The 20061-nt window shown below is 43.3% G+C and overlaps 1 protein-coding gene across 1 annotated transcript in view; it reads left to right on the plus strand.

Moving 5' to 3' along the window:
- Positions 1–4279: 4279 nt before the first annotated feature.
- ube3c (ubiquitin protein ligase E3C) overlaps positions 4280–20061 on the plus strand; it is a 35443-nt gene continuing 19661 nt past the window's right edge. Inside the window, exons 1-14 of the mRNA XM_036521120.1 lie at positions 4280–4375; positions 6895–7010; positions 7352–7405; positions 8725–8799; positions 8973–9119; positions 9231–9346; positions 9834–9991; positions 10093–10246; positions 10906–11126; positions 11484–11635; positions 11923–12110; positions 17899–17985; positions 18609–18766; positions 19245–19471. Coding sequence (XP_036377013.1) covers positions 6945–7010; positions 7352–7405; positions 8725–8799; positions 8973–9119; positions 9231–9346; positions 9834–9991; positions 10093–10246; positions 10906–11126; positions 11484–11635; positions 11923–12110; positions 17899–17985; positions 18609–18766; positions 19245–19471 — 1803 coding nt within the window. The 5' untranslated portion in view covers positions 4280–4375; positions 6895–6944. The remainder of the gene's footprint in view (positions 4376–6894; positions 7011–7351; positions 7406–8724; positions 8800–8972; positions 9120–9230; positions 9347–9833; positions 9992–10092; positions 10247–10905; positions 11127–11483; positions 11636–11922; positions 12111–17898; positions 17986–18608; positions 18767–19244; positions 19472–20061) is intronic.

Genomic DNA, 20061 nt, shown 5'->3' on the forward strand with positions numbered 1-20061 from the left:
AATATTCAATATTGCCAATATATATTTAAAATAAAAAACTCTTTCCTTTTAATGATTTGTCAAGATGTTCAAAAACATCCTGTAGCACGGCTGCCTGTTTTACATGATTATTTGTAGAATCTTCATCAGTGGAGGTAACTGAAACTGGTGATTCTATTGTTTTTTTAATGGACTGTTTCCATCAAAGAAAAATTAAGTTACATTAACTTAAGCATCACATGAACACCTACAACGTAAATTTTAAATTTAGACATTAATAAAGACAATAATTGTAAATTGTCCATGTTTATTTTATTCCACATTCATATTAATTTTTAGTATAATATCCTATTTCAAATACCATTTAAACAAGCAGCATTGTAAACTTGATTCAAATACTTACTCAGTTCTCATATTCAATACATGGGTAAAGTATAGTCCTTTTAATTCAGCTAATACAATGCCCAAAGAATTGTTTGAAATGACCCTTTCAGTAAATAATATATTTACTGTTAAATTACATAAAAGTCATACCTCTGGTCCTTCAGCGGTTACATTTGCAGTGTCTTCAGGTAGCAGGCGTGCACTGTGCCCAAAATGTGCACTCTATTCTTTTCATTCATTACCCCAAACTTCAATTAATTTCCCCTGTGATGCATCCATCATCCAAAACATTTGGTTGCTACTTTCAAAACACAGCATTTGCTCATTCGGTAAAGATGCTAAACATGTTGTGACAGCCTCCAGATACTAAATCATATTGATGTCTTTTCCAAAAGCGCATTTCCCCCCACTAAGTAGATTAGCTAGATGTGCAACACCTAAGATCATGCCATTTTTCACTGTCCGCTATTTGACAAGAATTTGCCATTGGATTAATTTCATTTTAGAAAAACACACATTACAAATCTTTAAATTCTACAATCCTCAAGTGTGAGTAAAAGTAAATATTTCAAGGTTTCAAAACAGAGTGGAAAAATGTAATAACAACTAGGTGAAGGCTGTGTATGGCATTGTCCTTTTTACCCTTGTCCATTAGTCCAACAGACTTCATTCCCAAGTGCTAAATTGGCAACAGAGCCAACAGCTTTGAGTTAATGGATATAATCGCTTTTGTCCCCGTTGTTTTTTCATGCCCAATATAGTGACAAATTTCATCAGAATAATTCAGCCTCGAGTGGGCCAAAGCATAGTCGGTCACAGTTTTCGAATGCATATAATGTTAAACAGAAAATAAACAGAATTTTATTCTGTTTTGTGTATAGTATTCACAAGTGGCTTCTGTAAAGGTACTGGAACAACTGAGTGATACAATGGAGATCTTACTGTGGCAATCAAGCAATTAGTGTGCTGTGATAATGAATTATGAGGGTTAATTGGACATATAAAGGTGGCACAAATGCAGGACCCTTTTGACATTCCTCAAAAGAAATTGCTTAAAGAATGATGAATAGGCACAATTCTTTATACTGAAGTATCTCCAGGAATATCACTGGCTGGGTGTATCGGTTTCAAACTTAAAGGAGAATGAAAGCGCTCAATATCTCGTAAATCCTTCATGATGTGTAGGAGGAACTAAAAGAACAGTTTAGCATTATTCCATTTTAAGCACTAAACAGGGATTACAGATTTATCCAGATGAAGGACTTTACAGCCAATGATTTCCTAAAATCTCGCACCAAAGCCCTGTGTGATGTGATTATTGTTGTAATCTGGCTTTTAACATATATAGAAAACATTCTGAAATCCCATACTTAACCAGTTTGTGATTCACTTTGATCACTTTCAGAATTGAAAACAAATGAACAAAATAGAAGTCTGTGCTTGTAGGGGTTTTTGGTTTTGGAACCCACTGACAATACCCACACGAACAGTTAAAATTCCTCTTTATGTCCAATAATCCACCAAACTCAAAGCCAAAGCTGTCCAATGACCACACATAATTCAAGGTCTTGAATCTCCATTCCAGCTCATGTCATAATTAGGCTACTGAGCCAAAATGGCTAAAAACCTGTTCTGTTGCTCCTCATGCTTATTTTTTATATGTGCTTTTTATTCACCCAAGTCAAAGGTGGTGGAAATCTATTGTTCTCGCAAAGGTATTTCTCTTCTTTATTTTCTACCAGCCAAATCATTATCATTACAGTCACCAATTTGCATAAAATTTGTGCAAAAATCATTTTTTATGCATGTCTTTTTGTGTGTTGGAGCTCTGAGGCCACACCTAAAATGGTCAATGACATACATTACTCATAAATCAAAGACAGTAAGACATTGAAAATAGGCTTGCATATGCTATCGAAGATGCCCTAGATACAAGGCAGAAACAAAATTGGCATGCGAGTCAATATCGAAACCTATGTTTTGGTATCCTGTGTTTTGCTGCTGTAGGTATCATGGCATTAGGTAACCATTGAATTAAGAATATGTGATCTTTCTGACATAACATTTCTCCTGCTCTGACAAACCATTATACTGAATATGCTGAAAGGTGATTCATTATGTAGCACCCATTTGATATGTGACAACGGGCCATAGTGTGGTGTAATGGTAAGTTTCAATTCCCTGGTGAGCCACTGCTGTTGCACCCTTGAGCAAGGTACTAAACCCATATATGACCTCAGTAAATATCCAACTGTAAATATGCATGAGCAAAAATTGTACGCTGTCGAAGTTGCTTTGGATAAGAGTTCATGTTTCTGTTTAGCAAATGTAACATAACAATGAATATTGTTATGAGCGTTCATTCACTTAAACTAATATTTGGCATTTGGCATATTTACCGGGCTTAGTTTCACAATCTCCACACACTTGTCATAGCTCTTATCCAGCAGCTCCCAATATGGTGACAAAACATGATTTTGCATTAGATTTCACATATTAGCAGTAATAATGTGCAAAAGATTTTTTTGTAGCCTTAGGTAACAGACACTGCACAATATGTCCATAAACCCTGATGTTCCACATACGTCCTTTACTTTTCCGCATACTCATTTATTTTTCTTACATTTGACACAGTCATCTGACATTGACTGTAGATGTGAACAAACTGGTGGTCATGGTGCTAGGTCTCACCCAGTGCGGTCACAAAACACAACATTTTCATAATTTATCTGTATCACACAACTGTCAAAATTACTTTGGCACATTCATTCGTAGTGTCTGGATGTGTATTACATATTCTATGTCGCTGTGGGTCTTGTGATCAGATTCTCACAGAATTTGCTTTGTCCTCTTGTATTTGCCCAACATATTAGAGACTTTGTCTAGATACACGTAAAACATAAGGCATTTTGCATAACATTTGTCAACATTCATCTATCAATCTCAGATTGAAGAAGGAAGAAATAAGAAATATGAGGAGACGTCTCAGCAATTGACCACAGTTCACCAGCCATTCATCAGCCATATTTGCCTTCAACCTATAGTTTCTTAATGGAAACCACTGACTGCATGCAACTGGAATTGCCTGCCAAAAGTAAAAGCATCTCTAAGAATCTGGGGGTTGTGGATCAAGGACCAGGAGGGGACACTTGGCAAGAGAAAAAAATGCTTTAGGCAAAAATAAAATAACTTCTTTACTTAATTTTTAATTCAAGCTGTCCTCCTTAGCACACACATGCAGGCCCTAGCCTATGTGTGTTCTTAGCTCAATCCATCACATAAAATGCACGGAATGTTACAAGAAACATGCTTGTAGCAAAATACTGTTTCATATATGGAGGTCCTTTTTATCAAAATCCTCCTCAATCGTTTTTCCAGCCACGGAGATGTCCTCACACTGCCAGCCAGCTGGCTCCATAGTTAGCTACTGTTGCTAGCTAGCTACCATGTTGCAAGACATTACTGTATTCCTTGTAGCTGACAAGCTTGCCAACTATCTTCATGGACATGCATTTGCATAATCGAACAAACGATTTTAATATAGTAATAGAGCTTTCTTTCATCATTTTAACTACATGCCTGCCAGTCTCATCCAAATAGTTTTTCTTCTGCTCCCTGTGGCCTGACTATGAAGAGGGTCAATGGGAATGTACTAAAATCCAATCAGGAGCCCCAAAAAATGCAACCACTACTGTACAACACGCCCCTTTCGTGCTGCGTTCATCGCTTTAAAACACAGCCGTCTGGTGACGGTCCAGGAAGCGAGTTATTGGGGATGGAAAAGGAAGTACTTCTGAAACGTTCACTTTTATTGACTTTGTTTTCGACGAATAGCACGATAGTACTGACGCTAATGACCAATCGTCTTATAAAGTAGGAAGAGGAAGGCGGGGTATGAGCGTCACTGTGTGTTGTTTCTGGAAAGGGAAAACAAGGGAAAGATTTCTGTTTTCGTGCTTTCAACATTTAAGAGTCACTGTGTTATTTCAGTTGCTCGTTTCGTTAATCGCAGGTAAAACATTTTATATTTTATAAAGCTGCGTAACGGTAATGTAAAAAGTGAAATGCATTTAAACAAAAATGTCCGAATGCGTTAGGAAGCTCAATGTAGACAGCTAGTTAGCAAGCTAGCTACCCCTAAATCGTAATAGATAGTCTGCTTAGCACTAGCTAGCTCGCTAGCAGGGAACATCACCGGACTTATTTTTGGTAATGACATAAGGTAGCTTGCTAGCCGTCTAGAAGCAGAGAGTTTTGATACTTAAAAGAAATCCAATAAAATGTTTCTTTTGCATTCAAGTTGCTATCTATCTATTTGCTGCCCTGTGTTTTAGCTGTAAAGTACAGATAAAATCATGTAATGGAAGTCACCGCTAGCTAGCCTGCTAGCTGCTGAGTCATTTTTAGAAGTAGGAGTAGGATAGGAGTGATCAGCTATAATATCAAAGAATTTTTTTTCAGCAAGCTAACGTTAACCAGGAAATTCACTCGGTCGTAGCCTGTTTTGCTAACTTTTCACAGTGGCTCAAATAGGTAGCTAGCGTGCACAGAATCTGTGGCAAGTAGTTTGCTGCCTAGCTAGCTAAGGCGACTAGCTGCAGTCCTTTCATTGCCAGCTAGGTAGCTACAGTTATGGTCGGCTATCCGAAATGAATTCTCAGCCAGTAATGGGCTGTACAGTTACTCGGCTCACTGGCTAGTTATCTAATAGGTAACTTTAATATCTTTGGTTAGCTAATGCCTGCCAACTAGCCAGTTAGCTAACTAGCTAAAGTTCTTGATGTAACTTGATGTAAAACAAAATACCCAGCCCTCTCCACTGTCGAAGCTGATTTGACGGCTGAAGCTGATCTGAAGGCTGGTTTGGCTTTGCCCACTTAGCAAGTAAACACATGCACCCACCCCCTGGACCATTCTGGGTCGTTTACTTATGTAGCTTGCTGGTTGGCTGTTAATACGTGGTCAAATTTTGCTAACGTTTGCGAGCCAACCATTTGGTATCTTTATACTCAGCTGAATACAGGCCTACCCACAATCATATGGGAATGTTTATACAGATTAAGGTAGCAAGCCAATAACTAGATAAGAGTGCACCTAGTCAGCTACCCATTCCAGCAGCATTGCAGGCACACGCTGATAGAAACATCATTAGGTAATTAGCTACTTGTTGACATCATCTTCTTACCAGCTGAAACACAATACAAATGCATTTTTCTTTCTGTTATGTTTGCTAATACGCCAATCTAGTTAGTGAGACAATTACTGTGTGTGGTTTCTGTGACTTATTGCAATAATAGAGGTGATGGATAACATACCTTTGTCCTGCTGTTGAGCTTTCACTATGTGAGACGTTTTTATAGTTTATATTCAATATCCATTTCAACACATCCAGCCATAGTAAATGTGATAGTTTGCAAATGTTATATCACAGTAGTGTGGAAGGTTTAATTATCTTCTAATTTGAGAATGACAGTCTAATAATAATTGGTTTGGAAGTGTGATGACAGATGGTTTCTGTCTGTGACAACTTTGGGTCACTTGATTTAAAAATCACATTGTAAGGTTAGTCCTGCATTGGTGTCAGATGGGTGCAGCTGATGTCAGGTGGTGATGCTTTGCTGTACATGCAGAAAGCTGTAGAAACTGATTGGAGCCTGTGTGTAGTTGTGTGCTTTCCAAGCCCTCAGAGTTGTTTTATGAACCAGCACCATTGTGGCTAGAACTGTCTGTTCAGTTTGCATTAGTCTGACTTTATGGGGCATAATATTTTTGTCACTGTGCATCTCAAGTGAGACAAGTGTCCACCAGGACAAGGAGGACCATCATGAAGGGGTGGTTTACATGACAGAAAAATGGTGTGTGGGGCATACACATTCCCCTGTGAAAGAACTCTCCCTGCATAGATTGAATATGGGTCTATGTTTTCACGTCTGAAACACTGAATTAAGATGATGATTTGCTGAATGACTGAATCCCACTTCTTTCCCACTGAAGTGTTTTTTTTGGTAGCCTTTGTTTATGAGCTAAGTGATTTTTTTGTTAAGTGTATAATTTATTCACTACAAAGCTGCAGTAGATATGAATTGGTTTTGTTGAGGCCTAGTGTTGTAGTGCACTGTATGAGTGGGCTGGGGGGGGGGCTCTCATCAGCTCAGCCTTCATTAGTTCAGAAACAGTGTTGATGAAAGACCCATCTTACTGTCCTTATAAATCTTTCATACTGCCTTTATGTGCATTTAGTTTTATACAGCGTCTGATGTTATGCCTTCTATTATACAGGTCACAGAGTATGTTTGTAATATTGAATAAAACACAGTACACTTGAAAGAATTTATAGAGCCCAATGCAGGGGGGGGGGGGGGGGGGATCCACCACAGATTTTGTGTTAAAATTACAGAAAATTCACACGAGGGGTTTATTCTGTAAAGCAAATCTCTGAATATCTAAACACAAGTCGTATTTCCTGATCTCAGCTTTTTTCTTTCACTTTCTTTTTCAGATAACTGTATAACTGTACGTCTTTCATTTTAGGCAACGTTGCTTTGTAATAAGGACTTTGGTTCAATGGAAACAGTCTAACCATGTTCAGCTTTGAGGGAGATTTCAAAACAAGACCCAAGGTATCTCTTGGAGGAGCAAGTAAAAAGGTAAGAATGAAAGCAGATTGGCCTACCAGTTGTCTGGTTTTCTTTCTATAAATGCCATATGGTCCACAGACCTCTACATATGTGTTTAGAATGAAGCACAGGACATGCGTTTGAATTTAATATGTATTGTGAAGATGTAATGCTACTTTTTAATTAGAAAAGGACTGCTTCTGAATCTTAGAGGAAAATGTTCAGATGCTCAAGCCCCCCCCTGTACCACATGTGTGTTTCCTCTTGGGTTCAGCCTGATGTTCCACAGATAGGCCCAGCTCTCAATGTCTCCAGCGCTGTTTTAAGCCTGCAGCTTTATTTGTGACTGTGCCACATTTTATGCTTTAAAGGAGGAAAAAGCATCTCTCCTGCATCGAACACAAGAAGAGAGAAGGAAAAGAGAAGTAAGTACTTTGTGTTAAGGATGTTTTGTGGGTGTGAATACGCATGGAGCCTGTTCTAAGCAGGTTATGTTTTAATCTATCTGATTTGAAATGTAAGAGATTTGTACCTTACTATGTTTCCCCACTGTGAGAGTTTCTGTTCTCATCTTATCTGATCAATTGCAATTGTTAGGCAAATAAAGAGAATGAAAGTGCCGACAGATAAAGGGAGTAATGTAAATTAAAGTACAAAAGAGTTTCATAATGACTGTTTGTATGGGCCTTGTTACCAGGAGTTTGTCAGAAGTTGCAGAGCACTGTGTTCTCCTCGATGTGGATTAAGCCACAAATTATCTACCATGCGTTGTTTACACCTAAAAAAGTGACATTTCGTTTGAACACTAGTGTTCTGAACCACAAAACCTCAAGCATACTTCATAGTTGAAGACGGATGTTGCACTGCCATAGTATTTTACAAATATATACACGCTCTTGCCGTCCTCAGTCCGAATACCACTATGGAGAGAATGACAGCTCTGGAGTGCTAAGTTTTTCAAAACATAGGATTACAAGATATTGTAAAAATAGGACCTTTAGTCCATTTTGGGTGCAGTTTCTAAGGTTACCTGAGAAATGGGCTATAAGTCACTAAAAACCCTTTAGTGTATATATCTATATTTTGTTAACCAAATAAGATTTTGTGAGCATCTTACTCTCTCCAGAGTAAATTGCACTCTTTTGAAATGCTGTAAGGTAATTACATTTCCACTAACCACCACACTTGCTTCTCACCACCTTATGTGATAGTAACACAGAAACTCCCACAGGGACCTGCATGCATAATGTAACACAAACAGTCTTGTTGGAATGATTAAACAAGCAGTGACTTTCCAGTTAGAAGGCCTGTGCCCTTCCACCACTGGCACCATTAGAAGCATTAGTTTTATTGCAGTGCATTCCTTTGATATGTCCAAAGTATAGTTTTTGTTTTAGTGAATGATGCTGAAAATAGGTGAAATACTGAAATATGATAATAGTACTGAATTATTACTTTTCTTTATGTGCTGAAATTGAATGCAGGACATTGCTAACTGAAATGTTATGGGATGAGTTTGTTTCAATCAGTTTTTTTGTGAAACAGAAGACTCTCTGAGACATGCAGATATTAATAATGTCATTGAATATTATATTATCTCATGATTTCTCTGTAGATGTTAATGACAATGTCTTGGAAAAATTGCAAAGCATTAATTGTTTAAATAGGTTATTAATTTATTAAATAGTCATAGAAAGTTGTTATTTTTGCTTCTTTTCCCACCGTTTCTTTACTTTCCATTCAGGATGAAAGAAGAAGACTGAAAAATGCAATAATTATTCAGTCATATGTGCGTGGATACAAGGACAGGAAGCAGCAGGTGTGTAGCCTAAAGGAGCGTGTTGACAATCAGTGGTACTGCATACAGCATACAGTAGTGTTTTTCCAGACTGTATGTGTCTGTTACATCAAAGATTATTGTCCCTATTCACAGTATAAGCCACCTCCTCATTGGTCAGAAGGAATATTCCATAATATTTTTCTCTTTTGCAGTATGCTATTCAGAGGAGCAAGTTTGACCATTGTGCCTGCTCAGTGCAGTCAGGTGGGGGACTCCCAGTACCTGAAGGACCCAGTCTCAGTCTCTTAGTACGGCAACTTCTATTTTTCTATCGACAGAGTGAAGACTCTAACAGATTGGTAGGTCAACTCTACGGTACCCTGTTTGCCTTTTAAGGAAACCAAATGCATTCCTTTGCATTCGGTAAAATGCCTATTGCTTGAGGAAATAAAGCAGAATTGTTTCCCTAGATATGGATGTGCCAGAATTTGGTGAAGTACAATGTCCAGTTTGTGAAGCTGCTTTCTGGAGCAGAAAGGCAGACGTGTGTTTTTCAGATAAAGAGGATTCTGGGCCTCTGTTGCAGGTATGGTTAATACTGGAGATACACATACTGACTCTATTACACCTCTAACACACACACTTTTGGAGTTGTTTTTTTTTTTTTTATTCCTTTCTGTCATACATGCATGGAATTTCCTTTTTATTATTTTTTTTTGCTTCACAAAAAAGCATATGGCCCTAAGACCTGTATGGTATATTTATATACATTTTAATGGTCAGGTGACAGAGACACTGAATGCCAGTGGTCCGAAAGGCCAAAAGTTCAACAAAGACATAGATTTTATGTGTTTTATTGAGTAGGATTTGTAATACGGCTCTTTCTGTGTTGGAGTCTACTAGGAGGTGGAGACACTCAGTGTGTGTTTGCTGCATAAGTAATGAGTATTGGAATGTTGACTACAATGTCCAGTTTATTTCTTGTGGCTATTTTGTTGTGGTTGCTGCAAATACATGCAGGAATAAAATGCTTAACAGCAATAATTATGTGCTTGTTTTATCTGTTTTCTTAGACTCTTGCAGACCTGCAAGGAAGACAGTTTGAATGTTGCAGTTCCCATGAGAATGCTGGAGATATATTCTTCAGAGAGAACTTATTTGCCTGTTCTTCTAGATGCTAATTGTGTAGCATCTTTGGTCGAACAAATTTTGCACTATATGGTACACAAAGGTAAAGCTGCTGGCTCGTGTCACATTGAGAGAATGGATTTTTTTCTGTTGTGGCACAATGCTTGTGTTCAAGCGGCAGTGTTTGTCTTCCTTGTGTTACAGGATACTACAGGTCACTGTACATCTTAGTAAATCATAGGCTTCCATCGAGTTTGGAGTACAGCGACGCCCCCCGTGTCCCATTGGCCAGCACCCTGCTGGAGCACACCCTCAAACCCCTGCACTTTACCTACTCCACCTGCACACCGGGCGCAAGGTAAGGAGAGTTAGCCGAATTGCTGAATTTCCCCCCAAAATATTCCGCGTGACGAGTTGCAGAGCACGTGGGAACGGCTTAGACAGGGGCGAAGAATTTCTGTCTTGGGTGCACGCAGTAAAGTCTCGCAGTAAACCCAAAATCTAAACTTCTCTATTTGACCGTTCAGTCACAGGGACATTGTAATTGCTTCACCGGCCCTGTTTACAACAAGCAATAAAAGTCAACCAGACTTGCTGACTAAACACGTGGACAAAATATCAAGTATTTGCTCTTAACTGGAAGCAGTCTTAATGCCAAACAGTGTTTTCTTTCTTTGCTTGGCAGTGAGAAGAACTAGTATGCTCATTTGGCTCCTGCAGACAGTTATCACACACACCAGATGTTTATCCTGCTTTGCTACACCAGTTTTGACAAATAACAAAACAGTTCCAGAACTAAAAATGGTTTGGTTTCACGCCCCAGCCATTTTCTGAATCAAAGCATTTCTGTCGTATTCAGTTAATTCCATTCACGTCAGTGCCAGTAAAATACCAGTATCGCTGTAATGTCGCTGTTTATGGAGACTAACCGGTTGTGATTATTCTGTGTGGCCACTCAGTCTCTCCCCCAGCCTGCAGTTTGCCACTGTAACCTGCGTTGCTGCTGTGTGCTTGCAGACAGTTCGTGTTTGCGGCCTTCACTGAGGAGTTCATATCGGCCCCCTTCACGGAGCAGGTGTTCCACTTCTTCATTCCGGCGCTGGCAGACCGGCGCTCCTCCTTCCCCCTGGAGGCGTTCCTGGGCTCGCTGCGGGGCTCGGCGTGCACGGGGGAGGGCGCCGCCAGGCGGGCGCCCTGGCTCTTCTACTTTGTGCTCGCCGTCGGGGAGACCAGCCTGGGTGAGGGGGTGACGTCGGCCGCCTGCCGCAGAGATGGGGTCTCACCTGTGATAGTCGTCCGTGCGAAACTCACGCCAGGGCAGCGCTTTTCGCGCAGATGTGCGGAAAGGATGCGTGTGACATGCAGATCTCTGTGAATGTGTATTGCTGTGATTGTGTCTCTGGACGTTGCTTTGGCAGGGACTGTCAGTTCAGGTGTGCTTGGCTGTGATTGCGTGTCTCCGTGTGACTCGTGTGACTCGGTGAAGTGTGATGGCGTGTGTCTGTGTGTGTGTGTGCAGGCAGACATTCATGAGGTGTCCGTGCGCCTGTGCGAGCGTGCGTTTGGCCACTGATCTGTGTGCCTCTCTGCTGCAGGCACGTTGTCAGAGGAAGGCCTGCTGCTGTACCTGTGGGCTCTGCAGACCCTGCTGCCCCTGCTCCCTGTGTCCGAGACCTGCACCAGGCAGGAGGTCACCAGCGACTCCGAGGATGAGGAAGACACCGACGTCAAAGCACTTTCCACACAGGTACAGCGGACACCAGCCCCACAGTGCACATGGGAAGGGGAGTTGGGCAGATGTAGATTCCATGGCTGGAATCAAGGTTTATACACACGTACAGAGAAGTGAGCTGAGATTTGTAAAGTGTGGAGGCGGTTCTCAGCTTGTTTCCGAGAGGAGAAATGGACTGCACATCTGTGTTGATTGGCATGTGGGTTGAGAGCCACTGGCACAACTTGACACATGCTGAATGAGTCCTGGCCGGATGGAGGGGCCTTATCCTTCTGTGCCACTGTTGTGTGTGGTGTTTACAGGAGGACAGCAGAATATCGGTGCAGCTGATCACGGAGGAGTGTCTCCGAAAGCTGGACACCAAGCAGCAGACCAACACCCTGCTCAACCTGGTATGGAGGGACTCGGCCAGCGAGGAGGTCTTCACCATGATGGCCTCCATCTGCCACACCCTCATGGTGCAGCACCGCATGATGGTGCCCAAAGTCAGGTGAGTGGCTCTCCCAGCTGTGCGAGTGTGGTGGGAGTGATCAGCTCTGTGACCAGTGGCATCAGCGTGGTGTAGGTATTAAAGAACTTGAAAGCAGACAGTTGCCTGTGTGAGTCCAAGTTGGGATTGAGCAGTGTACTTATGCTTTACTTTTTAGCAGTGTAAGTAATACCCAGCTGTATAAGTAAATATGTGTAAGTGGTAAAGATAAGTTGCTCTGAATCAGACATGTGTGGAAGTAAGAGAGAGGTGACAGAGTGTTTTCTAAAAAACATGTTTGTTCTCTGTTGTATCAGAGACTTTGATTAAGACTATACATATTTGGTTGTGTAGTTTGGCATTTGGGTTTTGGATTGCTCTGGTTACTTACTGTTATGTCTCTGGGTGCTTCTGGGCTGTGTGCATCTGTCCAGGTGTTTCTTGTGTGTGCATGTGTGTGTGCGCATGTGTGTGTGTGTGTGTGTGTGTGTGTGTGTGTGTGTGTGTGTGTGTGTGTGTGTGTGTGTGTGTGTGTGTGTGCATGCATGTGTGCGTGAGTATATGTGGTTATGTGTATGTATATGTGTTGTCCTCATGTATCTCAGGTTAAGGGTCTGATGCTGGGTTTGTTGGAGGGCAGGGAGGATGTAAGACTAGTCGAAACAGAGGTGTATGAAAGAAAGAAAAGAACAGGTAGAAGTAGAAAAAAGTTACTTCAGAGAAACAGAAGCAGATTTCTCTTTGAGCACTTACTAATAAACCATTTGTTTAGACTGTAAGCCGTTCAGCTGGCATTTTAAGTAATGCAAGCACTAATGTAAATAATGATGAAGCAAACCAATTAGCTCCTGTCTTCACCCACTCGCGTTTATGGCTGCCAGAGGAAGCAGGATGTCAGTGAAGCTGTCATTCCTCGATTAGGGTAATTAGCTCTTTGCGGGCTAATTGCATTAGGGCAGGATGTGAGATGGAGAGATCATAGCTGCTGCTGAATTAGGGCGCCCGGCTTTATTGCGGCGAGTAACTGGCCTCCCTGGCTAATAATTACTTGACTTTAACGAATCGTCGCCCCAGCGCTGCGGTTTTCACTGGTGGGGACCGCTGGGGGAAGGAGAGCCCACTGTACTGGTTTGTCTGTGATCACTATTGTGGATTGTGCTGACTTCAGGAGTTTTACCGCCCATTCACCACACAGTACTGCCAGCCATGTCTGCCGTCATCCGCATACTTGGACAGAAGTGTAATGACACTGATTAGACAGTCATTAACTGTACTAATTTCTTCCTAGTCCTCTTCTGCATCTTCTGTCATCCTTCCATCCTTCCTTCATGTTCCCCAACCTTCTGTTTGCTGTGTAATTGTTCAGGTGAAGTTTTACAGTCTTTGTAAAGAGGTCTGCAGTAGCACCCTCCTCTGTGGACGCCGAAGGCATTTTAGGGCCTGTTTATTTGTTTGAGTAGTCAATGACCTTGTTCCTCGAGAATGTCTTTGCTTCAGAATGTAGGATCAGAAGCTGGGATATGTCAGGCGTACTTGTGACAGAGCTGGCCTAATGTCATCGCGAATTTGCGAATGCTGGTCATACCCTGGTGCTCTGGAATTAAGCAGACACCTAGCTGATGTTTTAGCCTAAATCCTGTGAGTTCACCCGAGCTTCCCACTGCCGCCATGCATGGCTGCTGTCACCATTACATTATTGGCATTTAGCGGATGCTCTTATCCAGACCGACTTACACGGGTTACAGTTTTTTTTACATGTTAACCATTTATACAGCTGGATATTTATCGAGGCAGTAGTCTCAAAACGTTAACTACCTGCCCGAGCTGCAGTGCCCCAGCTGGGAATTGAACCGGTAACCTTTCGGTTACCAGTCCTGCTCCTTAACCACTATGCTACACTGCCGCCTCACCGGTCTGCTAGCGTAGACAGGCAGGTAACGTCCGGAGACGCTGGACGGCTCGCGTTTTCTCCGCAGGCTGGCTCCATGTTTGGACGCAGCGCTCCGCTTTCCCGCCGCTCCCAGGGCATTGTTGAGCTTCACTGTCGTCGCATCCCCCCTGACCTTTGTTTGCTGCCTCCGGCTTCAAATTAACACGTATCTGTCAGAGGGCTGGGAGCAGAGATAATCGCTGCTCTCTTTTCACCCAGGAGTAACCCCCAGCGGAGGAGCTCGGCGTGCCAGCCCTGTCCCAGAGCAGGGCTTCACAGCTCTATCACGGCAAAGCAGGCATTGATCACAGCCCTTTAATTACCTCCGTACGCATTCAATCAATCCACAGTGACTTACTATGCGCACAGTTACAGTAGCGTACAGCATGCGTACAGTTTGCAGATTGTAGCCCAACAGAACTGCTGCCCATTCACATTTGTTAATGCTGCAGATTTTTGCTGGCACACCTTGCTCAAAGGGACAATGGCAGTGTCCCTTCTAGGTGACCCTCAGGCCCCTAACTCTAGTGGTTTTAACTGCCATGCCACCTGCTACCTTTAGGATTAAACCTGTCAGCGTGGAAGAATCCCATGTTCATATTTCATACCACAACTATCATCGACCTCACACCCCTTATGAAATATGCCTTTGATTTGTAATCTTACCTTCTTTGTATAGCACTTCAGGGTATTATTAGTGCTGCACTTTGACACTAGTTGTTGATATCGATTATTCTAGCATGTTGCTCTATCTACTGCTGCTTATGTTGCCTTTTTATATGCACTTTTGTAAGTCACTTTGGATGAGAGCACCTGCCAAATATTGAATATAAATATAAAAATAAATTGGGGCCTGTCTGCTGGGGCTCAAGCGAGATGTCCTCTTTTCACCCTCCTCCCTGCTGGCTGTAATTGGCAAGCCTCTTCCCTGCTGTGAGGGAGGCGATCCCCTGTGGTGGTGTCCTATTTGTCACTCCACAGCCATGCTATCTCTGGCTCTCATTGACCTTTGACCCTCAGGAAACCAGTGGTGCATCCATACTTTCATGTGTCCATCGCTGCTTCAGGGAAGGCGCAATCTTGCTTACCAAACCACTCAGTCGAGTCCGGTGTTTTTTTTTTTTTTTTTTTACACAGCGTCCTCAGTGCTAACACTTATACCATAAATCCTCCTCCTCGCTCTCCATCATTATTGGATATCTGTACAAAATAATTAGCTCAGTGAAGAAGATTAATTACTGCAGAAGTGAACAGGATAGCTTTACAAGAGGCGAGGGGGAGCAAATTGCTCTCTGTGGTCTTCTTTAGCATTTGAAGAAAAAAAAAAAAGCTATCTTATCCTGCGTGATACATTTAATAAATACACTCTTGGAGAATCAGCCAAAGCAGCCAACAGAGGGGAACATACCTTTCGGATGTTTTATTGAACGTTTACGTGTGATGGTTTAACCAGCTGGTTCCGTTATAATCTCTTTCTAATGGTTTGCCCTCAGATACTGCGCAAACTCACTCGCAGCGACGCTAACGGCCAGCCGTGGCTCGAATTTGTTTTGGAGCGCCGGCTGTAATTGCGGAGCTTACGCGAGAAACCAACATCAGTGCAGCAATCCCCCTCTTCATCTTACAACATGATGTGCTTGCTTAAGGCTGTCGGGCTTCTTCAAAGCTGTCGTCCCAGGCTGGCGGTAATGTCTTAAACGGCCGCTGCAGGGGAAGAGCAAAGTCTCCGGGAGCCCCTTTAAAACGAACCTGATTCCAGGTGGTTCTAAGCTGGGTCTTGGATGGGCTAAGCGAGTGGGCTCCCGCTCTTTCACGCAGGTTATGCTAATGAAATGAACTACTCACCGCATTAGGTCATTATCAGATGCACTTAACCCGAACATTTTATAAACGTGCAATTCCGATTCATTTCAGATCTTTGATTAAGATGATACCCATTTTATTCAGTAACGCAGGTACTGACCAGGAGCCAGCAGTGTCATATTTCACTGCTAGGATGTATTTGAATAATAATACTCGTGTCTTTTTTGTAAGGTGGGGGAGGGGGGGGGTGGGATGGCCAGGGCGCTCCATCAAGGTCATCTTTATGTTTCCACGTGCACGCCTCGCCCCATTTCCCACTGCTGCTGCCCCCGGCCGTGTTTATTAGCGCTTCATTTCGTGATTGAAGTGGGGGGCTCCGTGTCGAGCTGGCCGTAAATCAGCGTGTCAGGACCGCCGTTTTAGTGCTTTGTTTCTAATTTCAATCAAACACCACCAGCGCTGTAAAGGCAGGAAAAGCAGCAGCCCCCCCACCGCAACCCCCCCCCCTCCCTGAGCAGCAGGCTGAGAGGAGTTGCGTGAGATTTACAGGTTCAGATATCTCACCGGTGTCACTCATTCCGCTAAACCCCCACACCCCTACCCCACTCCACCCCTCAAATCTCCCCAATACCCAACCAACCTCTCATTTTAATTTTCTGTCCCCTCCCATTAAGTTTGTGTGAGAGATCGGGGCCGATCTGCCATCGGGGGTGTGCTTTATATGCGTCGTCCCAGCCTCTGCCCGGACCCTCCATTACCTTTATTGACCCCCCATGTGAATGAAGGGACTTGGCCCGCTCTTGTCTGAGGGGTGGGGGTGTGGGGGGGGGGGGGTGCAGGGAGAGGTGCCGACGGTTTCACTGCTTTTAGACAGGGCCTATTATACGCGGGCCCCCTTTATTTTGTTTTTATTCCATTACCACACAGGTGCTACCTGCCCTCTGGCCCGCCGCGTAAAAAAGAAGGTGAAATACGGGCTGGAGTGAGCCACAAAGGAGCACGCATAGACCGGGAGCTTCGCACTAGCGTGCGATACCCGTTAGGCCGAATGTTTGAGATGACGGCTCCCCGCGTAATGTTGTAATTCCCTGAAAGCGTGGAAGCATGCCTGAGCCGACGCGGGCCCTCTCTCTCCCCGCTTTTGTGCGGCTCAGGGCCTCCTCCATTGTTACCCCTCTTGTCATTAAGTTAAATGGGCTCTACAGGAAGCCAGCAGCGGTTTATGACCCAGGAGCAAATCCCCTACCAGAGACCAGTTTACTAATGGAAGCTGCCTCACCTAAATAAAGCTTAATGGGTCATTTCATCTGCTTTTTTTTATCTCGCTCCCTGCACATGAGGAATACAGAGGTCCAGGAATTCCTGTGGGATGTTTTTAAAATCTTTCCTTGTTTTTTTTTTTTTTTTTAATGCATCCATTGGTTAATTGTGCAAAGTAATAGTTTTTGTTGAAAGGACAAAATGCATAATGAAAACATTTTTTATCACCAGTAGGTAACGTACAAATACTGATTTCACACCTTACTTAAATTCTTTGTACAACTTATGAAATTAACAATAAATATTTTTGTTTTGTTCATTAGACACTCTGCGTCTCTTGTCTCTGCTCACACTTGAATAAAAAAAGCCACTCATTTCATAGCTCTTGAAAAGTAAATTATGTGTTGGTAGCACATTTTTGCACATAATAGCAACATAATGCATTTCCTTTGACTCATTTTTCACTCGAAATCTTGCCGCAAGTGTTGCATTTTAAGTGTATTAAACCATGTTCTCCACCTTTGTGGAAACTTTCATTATTTATGTATGTATTTATGTATGTGAACAAGTTTCCATTATTGCCTTAATGACACATATTTTTCCCCCCGTTTAGGCACATTTTTGCACATAATAGCAACATAATGCATTTCCTTTGACTCATTTTTCACTCGAAATCTTGCCGCAAGTGTTGCATTTTAAGTGTATTAAACCATGTTCTCTACTTTTGTGGAAACTTTCATTATTTATGTATGTATTTATGTATGTGAACAAGTTTCCATTATTGCCTTAATGACACATATTTTTCCCCCCGTTTAGGCTTCTCTACAGTTTGGCCTTCAATGCAAGGTTTCTGCGGCACCTCTGGCACCTGATAACTTCCATGACGACGAAAATGATCACGGGGTACGTTCTGACCAGAGTGCTGTATCTGTTTTCTCACAGCCAAGCAAGGGCGTATGCGCTCAGCCTGCATGCAGCAACAGCCCCTGCGGCCAGGCCTTCGAAAGGTGCCGTGCAGTGGCATTTCGCAGGGAAACTAGACAGACGTGTCTCCCAGTATACACACAGCGCCGTGCTGTGAGAGGGTGGCCTTCTCTCCATTCAGACAGAACGTCCGAGGCCTGGTGGCAATCCCTCGCGGATGATGGCCTTTCAGCCGTATCACAAAGCACGCGGCGGAATGCGAGGAATCCATAAAGGGAAGAATGCCCGGTGCTATTTTTAGAGACACGCTCAGAGTGAAGGGCAGACGGAGAGACCGTGGATTGCGAAGAGGCAGATGTTAGCGGGGAGAGAGGAACAGATGCACACAGTGTCATTTTCAGATCTGTGTATGGACCCTCCCGTGTTGGAGAGTATGCGTGTCTGTCGATGGATATCGATACAAAATCTATATAGTGTGTCTGTCAGTGGAAACTGGGATCACAGTAGAGTTGTGCACAAGCGCATTTGTTCGGAGTGTGAGTCCGGGTGACCTGCAAAGGCCCAGGACCTTCAGCTTTCTGCGTCCTACTCTCTCCTCTCAGGTCCATGGTGCCCCTGCTGCAGGTCATCTCTCGCGGGTCACCCATGTCCCTGGAGGACTCCAACAGGATCATCCCCATCTTCTATCTCTTCAGCTCCCTCTTCAGCCACTCCCTCATCTCCGTGCACGACAGCGAGTTCTTCGGCCACTCCATGGAAGGTAGCCGCAGGCCCAAATGGATGCGTGTCAGGGGCTGACCCGTTTCCCTGTTTTAGTGAAGCTTATTAATGCAATTTTACTACTGACTAAACAGCTTTTCATTTCCATTGCATTTATTCGTTTAGCAGACGCTTTTATCCAAAGTGACTTACAAGTGAGGCAGAGTACAACTCAAGCCATATAAGGAGTTCTGCATGACCAGGTTTCAATAGTCGGCCAGACAAGGTACATGCTAGCTGGTAGAGTGCTTGAAACCATTAGTTTTGACTATTTTTGTAATAAGGAAACCGAAGTTCAAGATATAATAAATTGCTTCAGGTGGTAGTATTTCAGGTGTTCAGGTGAGCGTGGAAGAGCTGTTTCTTCAGATGTTTCTTGAAGGTAGTGGGGGATGGACGAAGTGTGGAGGTTCATTCCACCATCAGGGCTCCCGCTGCCAGAGCTGTTGGTTTTGCCAAACGCCAGATTCTCCCTGCAGGGCAAAGCCAGTCGTCCATGATGCCCTTCACGCTGGCGGAGCTGGTGACGCTGTCGCGGTGCCTGAGGGACGCCTGCCTGGGCATCATCAAGCTGGCCTACCCCGAAACCAAGACGGAGCACCGCGAGGAGTACCTCGCCGCCTTCCGCAGCGTCGGGGTGAAGACCAACTCCGAGATGCAGCAGCGCATTCAGGCCGAGCAGAAGCGCTGGGTCCAGCTCTTCAAGGTGACCCGCTCGCCGCGCGCCTCCAAAAATACCTGTACCTTCGCTCTGTTCTCTGTTTAACATCACCGGCACAGAATTTGGATCCCAAGTGGTTTTCTTTACTAATCTTCATACCTGTTTTAACTGGGGTTAGCAATGTAATGTAGTGTAGTGGTAAGGAGCAGGACTTGTAACCGAAAGGTTGCCGGTTCAATTCCCCGCTGGGGTACTGCTGCTGTACCCTTGGGCACGAGTCACTTCAGTAAATATCCAGCTGTATAAATGATTAACATGTAAAAAATTGTAACCTGTGTAAGTTGCTCTAGATAAGAGTGCCTGTTAAATGCCAGTAATGTAACTCAACATATTGTATTTTAGCCATGTATTCCAAAAAAGAAATTTATTGCATTTTTCACATGTATAAGCATGCATTAGACAGTATTTTGTTTGTATGAGCCAAGGCAAACATGCTGGGGGGACAAAGTGTAGGCATTAATGGAGGAAACGGGTAGGTTGTTTACAGAGAAGTCAAGCGTGGAGGAGCCTCGGTGCATTAGCTAAGTCATTTGTTGTCAGCTCTCCCCCTGCCGTGATTAAGGTGTTTTGTTCTA

Source organism: Megalops cyprinoides, chromosome 2, assembly GCF_013368585.1.
Source record: "Megalops cyprinoides isolate fMegCyp1 chromosome 2, fMegCyp1.pri, whole genome shotgun sequence".
NCBI lineage: Eukaryota > Metazoa > Chordata > Actinopteri > Elopiformes > Megalopidae > Megalops > Megalops cyprinoides.